Consider the following 14,947-nt stretch of genomic DNA (forward strand, 5'->3'; position numbering starts at 1 on the left):
CTCAGTGTGTGTGTGTGAGAGAGAGAGAGAGAGAGAAAAAGAGAGAGAGCATTCCCATCCAAGACCCAAAACCTTTTAATGTAAAATAACGCAGGAGAAACCAGTGACCACTCTGTCCAAATGTTCTACTTGACACATTGGTATACACATTTCCTTTTTTAACACTGGTCATGCACAACGATCCTGGTTGACCGAGGACTCGAGACAAGAACTTAAAGGACCTTTATCCCTCTCCGGGTTCTGGAACATTTGTTCGACAGCAGATAATGGGACTGAATGGGAGAGAGAGCGCTGATTCAGACAGTAAAGTGGGAGAAGATTTAAGAGTAGTCTGTGCAGAAGGTCTGTTCCTCTCTTACATTTACCCGACACAATCACATTAAATCCTCCAGTAATAGATTCATGTCAATATTCTAGTGCGGTGATTTTATTTGTACATTTTAATTTAGTTTTATTTTTAATTGGTCAGCTTTCAATAAATTTAGTTGATATTTTTTCCCAGTTTTTCTAGTTTTAGTGTAGTTTAATTGTATTTATCATGGCTAAATCGTTGATATAAATATGCTGAATGTTATTGTTCTTGTGTTGGGCATCTCTAATGAAGGTCAATGTTTTATCATAAGTTATGAAAGTATTTTAGTTTAGTTTCAGTTTTATTTCTGTTTCAGTTAATTAAATGTTTTTAGTTTTCATTAACAACACTGAACCCTAGGACAAATAATATTTAAAGACTGTATTTGATCTTTTTTATTATATTTTATGTATGTTTCCAAATAGCTACAGAAGAGCAAAACGTTTGTTAATATTTCCATATTTAGAATGAATAGAAAAGACGAATGAGTTCTGTTCACCGCTCTCTCCAGATTTATTTAATTAATAAAACTTAATGAATTGTTTTCTGAACAGATTACTTGAAATATCACTGGAACATTCTGTGTGCTCCTACATGTACAAATACACTGTATAAACGCCGTACACACCGTAAAAAAGCCATGAAGTTCTCAACATTCAATCATATAAATATCACATATAAATTAAAATAAGATTATGCATCAAATAATGAAATCATTCAGAATGAGTTGATTGCTAAAGATCAGCTGATCAAAAACACAATCGGCACAGTAATACTGTGTTAAAATAGCTTGCATTACAACTGTAAAGATCTTTATAAAAGAAGATCACTTGAGGTGCTGGACACAGTGAAGCGCTTTGACCTGTTGTGAAGTGTGCAGCTGCTGGTTTCTGGTTTGTTGTGGGTTTGAACTTTAACAAACGTTGAGAGATGAAGAGAGACAGAGAGAAACACAGAACAACATGAAGAGAGAGAACAACAGGAGGAGAGGAGGAGACAGTCGCTGAGCGTCCGAGCCCATTCGTCTATTTATCCTGTTCCTTTTATTGTTGGGCGTGTTACGTGGGCGGGGTCTGTCATGGGGGCGGGGCGTCTTATCAATATGGAGTGTGTTGTGAGGTGGCGAGAACGAGCCGTAACCCGGCCAATCGTCACTGAACCGCTCACCTGCTTCAGCACCAACACCAGAACCGCTGCCACCCTCGGCCTCACCTGCACACACACACACACACACACACACACACACACACGACTTCTATTGTTTTATACTATAACTATACTTATAATGATAAGTAATGAGCTCCATCAAAAATGAGTTACAAATCACAATGGACCATTTTTGGAAAAATGTCAAATTTGATCAGAAACTGACTGAAAACAAAAGTATCAGCTTTCAATTGAAGTCATTGTAATAAACGATATATATATATAAACTATATTGGCCATCTGGTCACCCTCTGGCTATTTCCATGCTAGATCAAGTGTTGGGAATGCCGGAGTTTATTTGGACACTCTACGATCATTGCAATATTCACCCAAAATACCCAGCATTAATTACAGACTCTCCAGTCAAGATGCTTGAATAAATGATCACATTCAACAAATCTCATGTTTTCAATGACTTCTTATTTAGTCTTATCATTTGGTTTCAGTTACTAACCTTGACAGATGTTATATTGGTATTTCAGTTCACTGTTGCCTACACAGTTACCCATGAGCCCCACAGATGCCCTCTCCTCCTGATATTATCCTGATGGGATGTCAGTCTTTTTAATACTGCATATATTGATACTCTGGACTCCAAAGAAGACTCAAAGCGAAAGACAAAGTCCAACCTTTCTTAACAGGTCCACTCGTACGTGCAGGTGCACACATGGATATAGAAATATCAGGCAATAAAGTTATGTCAAGGATGCTATAATATTTGAATGAATTGCTCATAATGCTCCTTACTTTTAGTGCAATATATGCTTTTCTGAATCCCATTGCCAGTTCTGTTAACAGTACTTCTGCCGTGAGCAATTCTTAAAAACAGTTTGTGGGTATAATTGAGAATATCAGGTCCACATTTCATTTTCTTTCTCTGATTTTACAGAGACAACATCCCTGTGTCACTTTCACAGCTTTCTGATCTTGTTTCTCATATGAAGTCCTCGATTGTCCCTCAGATGTGTTACGACTTTATAAAGACTTTATATAAAAGCTTTTCCTTTTGTCTATTAGCTATAACTCTTGCAGATTAAGCCGTCCCGAGGTCTTTATCAAAGTTGTTTTCTCTCAGCGTTCATCCTAACTCTTTTAATATCTTTGATATTGTCTGGATTCAGAGCATTGCATATTACAGCATCTGCTTTGTTGATATTTTCCTTTCCCTGTACTCAGGATCATGTCAGCGTGATCACACGAGAGTTCTGTACACTACGATCGGTGATATCATGGTGACTCATGGACCGCAGTCATCTATCAAATATCTGTCGGCTCCAGTGCGATTGCTTTCTCCTATGGCACACACAGAAGCACGTTGCGTCAGCAGCGGGGGAGACCAAGGTTCGATCCCGCGTCGTGACCAGGGAGTAATCACGATTGCATCATCAATGACAAGTGTGATTCGGACGTTGCCGTGGTAGACTTTATAAAACAGGCATTTCTCCACACTGTAATAATGCCTGTACAGCTGAAAACAACTCTCTGCACATCTCGCTTTTGGCGTCCCTATGTGGGCATTACACCCATAGTATGGAGTTCACATGTGCCCATATGCCCAACATCACTTACCGCTTTGGCTACGGGGATTTCAGTAAGTATACACCGATGTTAGCTAAAGAAAAGTCGGCCTACTCTTTATTTCTGGATTGAGTATTTCAATTCAGTTTTTAAAGAGTGTCTCCAAAAACATGATATTATTGCACTACATTTCCTCGGATTCTGATTTACATTTATTTATTTAGAACGGCAGAATTCCTGATCTACCAGCCTGTAGAAAAAGTTAACCGTTATTGTTATTCATCCAGTCAAAATTAGCATTGTAAAAATCAATAACTGTTGTAACTAATCAATGCTAGCAAAAGACCATGATATAAGCTAAATAATCCACGGCTATGTGCGTGATTAATAATGTAATGCACGACGTGGAGGTGAAGAATCATCTGACACAGAGTCTTATCTGTCTATCACACCTAGCTGTGGATTAACCCTTTCATTAATAGTTCAGGGTTTTAGGGTTTATGGCATTAATTCATCATGACAACAAAGTTGTGATTTTACACACATATTGTTTATGTCTTGTGTTTATACTTTTGAAACAGTATTTGAATGTGTACAGATTAAACCCCATTGACTTGCATTGGAAGTGTCTCACTGGAACACACATTTGTGCTTTTATTAAAGAAAAGGAGGAACGAGTCTAATTTCATTTTTGTGGAGATCAACATTATGACACAAATGCTGAACCCGGAATATTCCTTTAACGATGTGGTTGGTATTTAGAGACCTGTGTTAAAGGGGTTTGAGAACATTTTCTGTTATATTAGGTAATTGTCCCCATCTCATGCACCCATCCTGTATGGTGTTCCCCAGGGTTCAGTTCTAGGGCCTTTTTATTTTCCTTGAATATGCTTCCCCTTGGTCTTTCATAGTTAATCTGATGATACACACTTTTATCTGGCAGTAAAATCAGATAGTATTTGCTCGCTGGTAAATCTGTTAAACTACCTGGATGATATAAAATGCTGTCTGAAATGCTTAATGATGTAAAACTGAAGTAATTATTGTTGGTGCTCCTGCTTCCACCAAAGATATTGTAAGCAGTTTGTGTCTCTGTCTGCCGATCTACATAGTAATGTCAAAACTCTCTGTGCCATTTTGGATTCTTTGCACTTTGACAAGCAGATCAGTGCTGTCATAAAGGGCAGCTTGTGTTTTGTAAGATTATTGTAACTCTTTATATATGGGCCGTCCTCAAGCTTCTCAAAATCATTTGCAGATGGTTCAGAATGGGCGGCTAGATTCTAGACTGGGTTTAGAATGTGGGTTTGGGCCAGGGATGGGATGATATATCACATTTTGGTATACCGCAAACCCCCCAAAAATTACAAACTATATCGAGTCAACTTTATATTTCAAAATGTGAAACATTGTTTTGTTTTAAAATACTTGAGATGAAAAAACGGACCATTTCATGAAATCCCACCCACCACTTTCATTGAATAATGGGTCTTTTAATATCCTCTCTGTTCCTTACAGTCAGTTAAAAAAGTGAAAATAAGCATTAATTGTAATCACAAATGATATGGATGTGATAAAAAAGAGATTTCTCTCTCATTAATAAATGAACCCCAACCCCAGTGAGTCTGTGAGATTAAACTCTTAAAGGGACAGTACCATTATAGCACTTGTTATACAAATGAATGTAAACTCAATGTTATTACTTGTAAATTATACACATTATTTCAAACACTGACAGCTCATTCAATCATTTCTCCCTCAGGTAAGTCAAAGTTTGATATTGTGTCTGTGGGTGCGAGACATGCAGCTGTGGCTTTAACAGCAGATTCATGTTGAGCTTTCACTGACAGCATTAGCATAGCTAATCTTAGCATTTCTAAGGTAATGATGGTGAGATGTCAGCTGAATGTACTGAATGTGCTTCCTGCGATCGATCATGTAATTGTAGGTTGGCATGAAACAAGAAGATCAGCAGAGCTTGTTGTCATGTTCTGTAACACACTATCATGGTGCACTATCATTAATAAAGTTTATTTTTTAATTTATAGAGAAACACTTTCTCACACGCGCACACACACGCGCGCGCGCGCACACACACACACACACTTACTGTCTATGAAGTCAGCGTCTCGTCCGCTCTGTGCAAGTTTCAGTCTGTTTACAGTCACTCGCAGCTCCATGATTAACTGCCGTGTTTTTATATCTGGTCGAGAGACGTCCACCTCCAACTCTGGATTATTAACCTGATTCACTAAACCATCAGCCGTAACCGTCGGGAGGTATCTGCAACATACACACAAGTCTGAATTTAACTTGTCACACACACAAATGTTTCCATTAGTTAGAATGACGGTTGCACACCTGCCGCGCGTCTGTCCATTCCAGCAGCGATCTTCATTGGTGACGTCAGCAGCCATTTTGTCATCGTTACAGATGGTGTGTGGCAGAGCGACCCAGAACCCCCTCATGGGCCTCAACCGCTCCTGTAACTCCTCCACCTGATCACAGTGATCAATCACATATCAATTCACACAGCAGTACAAATATAACAAACACACACTAACCCTTAATATTACTAATCTACAAGCACATCAGTGAACGATCATATCGGTCAGTTACTTTGTACAAGAATGTGTGCACTTCTCAATATTCAAAGACTGTATGAAAGAGATCCATAACATTATCAGAGCCTTCACTCTTAAATGAACAGTTCACACAAAAATGAAAATCTGTCATCTTTTACTCACTCTCATACTGTTCCAAACCCATAGAACTTTTCCATTCGTGGAACACAACAGGAGACGTTGAAATGAAAAGACACAATGAAAGTGGATGGTGACTGAGAACAATATTTACACAAGAATGTCAAGGGTTTGGAACAACGTAAAGGTGAGTAAACGATATCCATCTCTGTGTCTCACCAGTCTATCCAGGTTGGTTCCTGCAGCGGTGGTTGGTTTCTCATGAGCACTGAAGCTTTTGAAAGCTCTTTTACTGTCTCCCTCTCTGAGCGAACGTTTGTTTCGGGCCGGAGCCGGTCGAGGATTACCACAACCCTGAAACATCTGAAACACACACACACACACAGAGTGATGCCAATATGATTTGCAGTTTGTGTGTTGATTAGTCATTATTCTTTGTGATGTGATTAAATTTATCTCTCATTAAAGCAACAAGAAGTGAGCAAACAACAGATCAAATGATAACTGTGCACCAATCCACACACTTCTGCTCTATTCTAACCCATTTTGCAGTGTAAATACTGTGAGTAGTGTGTGTTTACACTGGAAAAATCTAGAAGAGTACTATGAGTCCCCTGATGATGTACTTTTTAAACTGAAATATTAGTGTGTAATGTGGGACACTTTCTTCTGCAGAACACAAATGAAGATTTTTAGAAGAATATTTCAGCTCTGTAGGTTCATACAATGCAAGTGAATGGTGACCAGAAATTTGAAGCTACAAAAAGCACATAAATGCAGCATAAAAGTAATCCATAAGACTCTGGTGGTTTAATCCATGTCTTCAGAAGTGATGTGATAGCTATGGGTGAGAAACAGATCAATATTAAAGTCCTTTTATTCTATTAATCTTTAACTTTCACATTCTTCTTCTTTTGTCTTTTTGGCGATTTGCATTCTTCATGCATATCGCCACCTACTGGTCGGGCCTGGTCAAAGATGGAGATTTATAGAATAAAAGTACTTGAATATTGATCTGTTTCTCACCCACAGCTATCACATCACTTCTGAAGACATGGATTAAACCACATGGGTTACTTTTATGCTACCTTTTTGTGCTTTTTGGAGCTCACATGTGAGTGAGTAAATGATGCCCCTAAGGTATCATGATATCCTTACTGTGTAGTAGACATAATTACTAAATCACTCCTTTTTGACAATTGTGATTGTAAGAACCAGTATCACTCTACAGTACTGTGATATGTTTAGACACTTGGGTGTCATGCATGTTGGTGTGAGTGTGTTGTGTATATTGTACCTTTGCAGAGATGCTAATGCTGTTCTCTTGCATGTTCATGATGCCTTCTGACACTTTCACTGCGATTGAATCTGCAGCCAATTCAAAATTAAATGGCCCACCAAGTTTCTCCACCACCGCCATCAGAGCGTCTGCAGGTTATCAACATCATCATGTTTAAAGGGGCAGTACACCCATAAATGTAAATGATCATCATTTACTCACCCTCATGCCATCCCAGATGTGTGTGACTCTTTCTTCTGCAGAACAGATTTCTAGAAGAATATTTCAGCTCTGTAGGTCCATACAATGCAAGTGAATGGTGACCAGAACTTTGAAGCTCCAAAAAGCACATAAATGCAGCATAAAAGTAATCCATAAGACTCTGGTGGTTTAATCCATGTCTTCTGAAGTGATATGATAGGTGTGGGTGAGAAACAGATCAATATTTAAGTTCTCCTTTGCGATCATGATTTCAAGCTCGATGACTCTTCCTATAGCAACATCTAACACTCTGTGCATTCATCAAGCACTGGGAAATGTAACAGAGCTTGAAATAATGATAGCCAGTCAAGATTAATAGAATAAAAGGACTTGAATATTGATCTGTTTCTCACCCACACCTATCATATCACTTCTGACGACATGGATTAAACCACGGGAGTCGTATGTGCTTATGTGCACCTTTATGTGCTTTTTGGAGCATCAAAGTTCTGGTCACCATTCACTTGCATTCTATGGACCTACAGAGCTGAAATATTCTTCTAGAAATCTTCATTCGTGTTCTGCAGAAGAAAGTAAGTCACACACATTTGGGATGGCATGAGGGTGAGTAAATTATGAGATAATTTACATTTATGGGTGTACTGTCCCTTTAATGACCAAACGCTTCACATTCACACTTTAAGAGATAAGAGTTGCTCCTCACCGACAAAATTGTTCCATTCAGAGTCTAAGTCAGCCTGATTGGCCAGACAGCCCTTCATGACATTTAGGCACAGCGAATGACAAGGCTTGAGGGCGGGAACTCCACGACACAGCGGACAATACCACTGACGCATTAAAGCTCGAACACACTCCGATCCTACACTCAACTAGAGAGAGAGAGAGAGAGTTATACATTTCACATAGACACTATTTAAAGTAGTTTGAAATGAATGATATGTCCTCAGTCTCTGGTATGTGAGCTCCAAAGTGAATTATGAAGAATATCTTCAGTTCTGTTTTTCATTCATACAGGCTTGGGAAGTAACGGAATACTTGTAATGCCATTACATAGTCAGGATACAACAATTGTGTAACTGTAATCCATTAGTTACCTTAAAAAAAAGAATCAGATTCCAAGCAGGATTTTATCATTTATAAACAAAAGATCCTTCTGACATTAAGTGATGTGACCGCTGCTTGCTTTAGTGGTACAGATGGTCAGATGTGTGCTCAACATCTCTTCTGCTTCTCTCTCATGACTCCCGTGAGTCAGATGCGCCACTTCCTGTTGCAAAACCTGTCTCACATCATCAATCAGCTCTCGAGGCAAACTTTAAACCATTGGACAAAAGGCATTATTATTAAGGAAATTAGACTTTATTATTTAAAGGAGAGAAGGGAAACAGCATCACAGTTCAGTGTGAAGATGCCGTCCTTCTCAAAGGATCTGACGTATCATATAAAGAAGCATTTGGAGGTAAGAAACACAGAAATCACTGACTGGGTAAGTCCGTGGAATAGCTACTGTGATACGAACTGCACATCATTGACGGTACGGCAGAAGAATATGTTCCGTATTGAAGCATTACATTGAAATATATCATGTTTTTATTTTTGTTGAATCGATATTTTACATAAATAATAACACATATACACTGATCAGCCACAACATTAAAACATCTGCCTAATACTGTGTACAATCATCCATGTGATTATCTAATCAGCCAATCGTGTGGCAGCACTGCATACAATCATGCAGATACGGGTCAGGAGCTTCAGTTAATGTTCACATCAACCATCAGAAAAAAATGTGCTGTCAGTGATTTGGAGTGTGGCATGATTGTTGGTGTCAGACGGGCTGGTTTGAGTATTTCTGGGATTTTCACACACAACAGTCTCTAGAATTTACTCAGAATGATGTTAAAAACACAAACACATCCAGTGATGGTCAGTTCTGTGTATGAAACACATCCAGTGATGGTCAGTTCTGTGTATGAAACACATCCAGTGATGGTCAGTTCTGTGTATGAAACACATCCAGTGATGGTCAGTTCTGTGTATGAAACACTTCCAGTGAGGGGCAGTTCTGTGTATGAAACACATCCAGTGATGGTCAGTTCTGTGTATGAAACACATCCAGTGATGATCAGTTCTGTGTATGAAACACATCCAGTGATGATCAGTTCTGTGTATGAAACACATCCAGTGAGGGTCAGTTCTGTGTATGAAACACATCCAGTGATGGTCAGTTCTGTGTATGAAACACTTCCAGTGAGGGGCAGTTCTGTGTATGAAACACATCCAGTGAGGGTCAGTTCTGTGTATGAAACACATCCAGTGATGGTCAGTTCTGTGTATGAAACACATCCAGTGATGGTCAGTTCTGTGTATGAAACACATCCAGTGATGGTCAGTTCTGTGTATGAAACACATCCAGTGAGGGTCAGTTCTGTGTATGAAACACTTCCAGTGATGGTCAGTTCTGTGTATGAAACACATCCAGTGATGGTCAGTTCTGTGTATGAAACACATCCAGTGATGGTCAGTTCTGTGTATGAAACACATCCAGTGAGGGTCAGTTCTGTGTATGAAACACATCCAGTGATGGTCAGTTCTGTGTATGAAACACTTCCAGTGATGGTCAGTTCTGTGTATGAAACACATCCAGTGATGGTCAGTTCTGTGTATGAAACACATCCAGTGAGGGGCAGTTCTGTGTATGAAACACATCCAGTGATGGTCAGTTCTGTGTATGAAACACATCCAGTGAGGGTCAGTTCTGTGTATGAAACACTTCCAGTGAGGGTCAGTTCTGTGTATGAAACACTTCCAGTGATGGTCAGTTCTGTGTATGAAACACATCCAGTGAGGGGCAGTTCTGTGTATGAAACACATCCAGTGATGGTCAGTTCTGTGTATGAAACACATCCAGTGAGGGTCAGTTCTGTGTATGAAACACTTCCAGTGATGGTCAGTTCTGTGTATGAAACACTTCCAGTGAGGGTCAGTTCTGTGTATGAAACACATCCAGTGATGGTCAGTTCTGTGTATGAAACACATCCAGTGAGGGTCAGTTCTGTGTATGAAACACTTCCAGTGATGGTCAGTTCTGTGTATGAAACACTTCCAGTGATGGTCAGTTCTGTGTATGAAACACATCCAGTGATGGTCAGTTCTGTGTATGAAACACTTCCAGTGAGGGTCAGTTCTGTGTATGAAACACATCCAGTGATGGTCAGTTCTGTGTATGAAACACTTCCAGTGATGGTCAGTTCTGTGTATGAAACTCATCCAGTGATGGTCAGTTCTGTGTATGAAACTCATCCAGTGATGGTCAGTTCTGTGTATGAGACACATCCAGTGATGGTCAGTTCTGTGTATGAAACACATCCAGTGATGGTCAGTTCTGTGTATGAAACACATCCAGTGATGGTCAGTTCTGTGTATGAAACACATCCAGTGATGGTCAGTTCTGTGTATAAAACACATCCAGTGATGGTCAGTTCTGTGTATGAAACACATCCAGTGAGGGGCAGTTCTGTGTATGAAACACATCCAGTGATGGTCAGTTCTGTGTATAAAACACATCCAGTGATGGTCAGTTCTGTGTATGAAACACTTGTTGATGAGAGAGAGAGATCAACAGAGAATGGTCAGATTGGTTTGGACCAAGCGTGCCGCACAAGCCCTCAAAAGTGAAGCCAAAACGTCTCGATCGCCCCCCGGTGGCCGGTCCTAGTATAGGTCATAAGCCCCGCCTCCCCATGTTATTCAACGGGACGTAAGACCAACTAAACAATTAAATTACACTTCACATATCTTTTTTCCAAAGATAGTTTCTGTCATTTACTGTCGTTTCTATCACGTTGATGTCATTTCAAGTGTTTGTTTTCAAAATAAGTTTGTTTTTAGTTATTTGATGCTATAAAAACGCTGCTGTGACATCATGATTGACAGCTGTGATTGACAGGTTCTCTGAGTGAAGTAGTCACTGATGCACCAACGGACTTTTTTTCGGGATCTTCGGAGGACTGAGGAGATTGGAGCTTTAAATTTAATATCTAAATTTCTACAATTAATTATTTCACACCGTCATAAGTCAAAAGTGCAGGGGCGTGTGCTTGCGATTGATTCAGCGAGAGTGAGGGCGGGGCCTTGATTTCGCGGCTTTACTTCCTGCTCACTCCTGCACAGGTCTGGTCCCGAAATCGCAACTGCGCAGACTCAAGTCCCAAGATGTCAGCGCCATATCGGGACACTAGCGGCTTCAGTTCTCACCAATGGAAAAGAGCGACGGGGCGTCGTCCATCTTTTTTTACAGTCTATGGGCTGAACTGGTAAAGTCTACAGTAACTCAGATAACCACTCTGTATAATTGTGCTGAAGAATATAATCTCTGAATGCTGTACATGCGGGTTGGTGCTGTTTTGGTGGCACGAGGGGCACATACACAATATTAATGCATTTAAAAGCATCAGAAATTCTCACAATTGCGTAACAAAATGCATCCGTATATTATACCCTTCTTTATAAGCTCACAATACATTCAAAAGAAACACACTGTATACTCCACTTATATCTGGAGGAATGATATTTCCCTTCATCCTTTGAGATAAGAGTTCATTGTACTTTGTACAACTTAAAACTTCCTTTTTACTCCAGAAACAGTATGTATTGAACCTAAACTGCAAAACCTCTCGTTCTGAACCTCAGCATCTTTCTGATATCAGAGAAGAATACATGAACACACGAGTGACTACATTCACAAATGCCATCTGTTGGGTTATCAGAAACTCAACCCGTCCAGTCACTTCCTGTCATTTACTCACCTTTGTTGCTTTGTTCACAATGTCTCTGCCTGCAGCCAAACCTTGAACCAGAGCACGGGCTGCGATCAGTGCTCTCGACACCTGCAAATCAACAGAACACAATAATGTGATAATGTGTCCTTATTACACGTCTTGCTATAAAACAATGAAGAGAAACAATCAAAAATAAAGAGATTCTCTGAGGTTCAACCCTAACCCTAATTTTCATCTTCATACAATTTGATGAACAATCAACACTATCATCACATTAGTGGGTCACTAGTTAGAAGCAACTTGAAATTACTAACATACATATCAGCATGTGTGTGTGTGATAGTTGTTACCTGTATGTGCAGTTTAAGTGGTAAGTCTCCAAAAGGCTGCAGTTGTTCAGCATGTTTGCCAACACACTCTAGATAATCCTCAGAGAACTGATACTGAGGGTTAACCAGAGAAAACACACGCTCAACTAATCCTCCCCAGAAATCAGCCAGCACCTCCGCCAGACTCACTCTGCCCCCTACAGGCAGAGAGGAGAACAACACATCAGAGACAATCATGGCAACACACACACACACACACACACACACACACACACACACACACACACTCAAACAGACTCACTCTGCCCCCTACAGGCAGACAGGAGAACAACACATCAAAGACAATCATGGCAACACACACACACACACACACACACACACACACACACACACACACTCAAACAGACTCACTCTGCCCCCTACAGGCAGACAGGAGAACAACACATCAAAGACAATCATGGCAACACACACACACAGAATCACACACAGACACATACACACACACGGACACACACACACACACTCAGACTCACACACACACTCAGACTCACACACACACACGGACACACGCACACACTCAGACTCACACACACACACACACACTCACAGACCTGTGTAGTATTGTCGGAGGTCTGTGAAGAGCTGGTGGAAGAGTTGGGCATTCTGAGTGTACATGTGACCGTATGTCTGTGTGAACATCTCATTCATGGACTTCTCCGCCACATCCATCAACTCCCGGAAAAACTCTGACATCACAGTGTGCGAGGGCAAGCCAGAAGAAAGAGAGAGAGAAAAAAATAACATTTTACTTGCAAACCTTGAAACCATATACTGTTCCTTCATTATAACTTAATTATGCTGTTTCCTAAAATATCTCATTTTGACCCAATTCTAAGGCAGTAAGACAGTATGCAGAATCCCAGAATGCACTGTGATGAGCTTTGGTGAAAAATAAGTACAAGATGGCAGACAAAGTGAGAGCAATTTTGAGAATAAATACACTCTTAATCCATTTAATATGAAGAAGTATCTATAAAAAATATTTTTGGTGCAAACTGATAGTGGTGCAACAGTACTGTGTCCCACAAGTCCCTCTAAACTAGCATAACCATCATAAAACTGCCATATTGTAATCTGACTTTGATGTTCTCATGATCTACCTTTCTGTTATTAAACTGTTTAGCCTTTTGATCAATTATGCCACCTTTTTGCATCTATCATAATATTAAAAATTGGCTCAATTTACCCAAACACAGTTTCTCTTCCTTTGTCATAGCACAAGCAAATGTGTTGTTTTGTAACACTGCAGAACTGATTAGGAAAGACACTAATCACCATAACTCAACACATGCATGATCTGTTACACTGTGTCCGGTCGTCCTCACCGTCAAACCGGCGCTGTCTCTGGGTGAATGTGGTGAGCAGGAACTGACTGGTGTCCTGGACCGCAGACAGGAAGTCAGCTTCACTCTGATGTGTGAGTGTGTCCTCCATCAGACTGGAACAGCAGGTGTAATCCTGAGAGCAAACACGCAAGTGTTCACCTGCCAATGACAGCACATCTTACTGACAATCACAAAACACACCCCAACACAAAAACCAAGGACGAATGATTGTGTGAACGCTGTTCAACAGGTGAAATGCTGTTTCTCATAAACTGTGAATCATATCAACACAGCACATATACTTAAACAAAGCTCCACTTTCTGTGTCTGTATATTCTATTCTGTGCTAGACCACAGATCATGATCAGACAGACACACACACCTGGGAGGAGATCCCAGTGATTTCTAAAAACTTAAATGACTGCATTAATACGCGCGCGCGTGTGTGTGCTTTTTGTGTGTGTGTGTGTGTGTGTGTGTGCGTGCGTGTCTTACCGTTGATGTGTGTGTGTGGGGCGGTGTTCAGGGTGTGTTTCTCTCCGTACACCCGGCGTGACTCTACGCAGTTCCGCGCTCCGCCCGCTGGACCCCACAGCACGATCACGAACACACTCACACACAACAGCATCTTCAGCTTCATCAACATCATCATTTTAAATCATCCGTGTTGACACAATAAATCCGTGATCACAGACGAACAACACGAGACACATTCAACCCATCAATGGTTTGCTGCATCTGAGCGGAGAAGCGCCTGCCTTTGTCCCGGGATGACACACACACACATGCGCGCGCGCGCACACACACTCACGCGCGCACATACACACACACACACCTCCCTAAAGAGCGTATCTGAACAATAGACACGCACACACTCTCTCTTTGTCCGTCTGCTGTATTATAACAGCACGAGTCTATTTTATTCATTCGTTTCTATAGTCAGTTCAGTATAAATCTAAGAGTCTTAAGAATACAACATATATAAAGAGCTGTAAACGATCTGCTTACATGATTTATAATTTGATTTGCTTATGTTCTTCTGATGACAATCCTAAACGAGAAGACTGGTTCATCACAATGTACACAAAAGCACCTGCTACACAATGACAGACACTTACAACTTAATGACAAACATACTTAAACACTCCTTTCACCCAAACTCATTTTTAT

General features: G+C 40.4%; 1 protein-coding gene across 1 annotated transcript; it reads right to left on the bottom strand.

The window, feature by feature from the left end:
* Positions 1–856: 856 nt before the first annotated feature.
* gpc2 (glypican 2) lies at positions 857–14,504 on the bottom strand. Its single transcript, XM_052089125.1, has 11 exons — positions 14,273–14,504; positions 13,778–13,936; positions 13,004–13,138; positions 12,414–12,589; positions 12,091–12,171; positions 7,983–8,148; positions 7,076–7,206; positions 5,998–6,141; positions 5,438–5,574; positions 5,187–5,359; positions 857–1,564 (listed from the first exon to the last, which is right to left on the bottom strand). The coding sequence occupies exons 1-11, from the start codon at positions 14,427–14,429 to the stop codon at positions 1,266–1,268; spliced, it is 1,758 nt and encodes a 585-aa protein (XP_051945085.1). The 5' UTR covers positions 14,430–14,504; the 3' UTR covers positions 857–1,265.
* Between the last annotated feature and the right edge of the window lie 443 nt (positions 14,505–14,947).

This window comes from Xyrauchen texanus, chromosome 23, assembly GCF_025860055.1.
Source record: "Xyrauchen texanus isolate HMW12.3.18 chromosome 23, RBS_HiC_50CHRs, whole genome shotgun sequence".
NCBI classification, from domain to species: Eukaryota; Metazoa; Chordata; class Actinopteri; order Cypriniformes; family Catostomidae; genus Xyrauchen; species Xyrauchen texanus.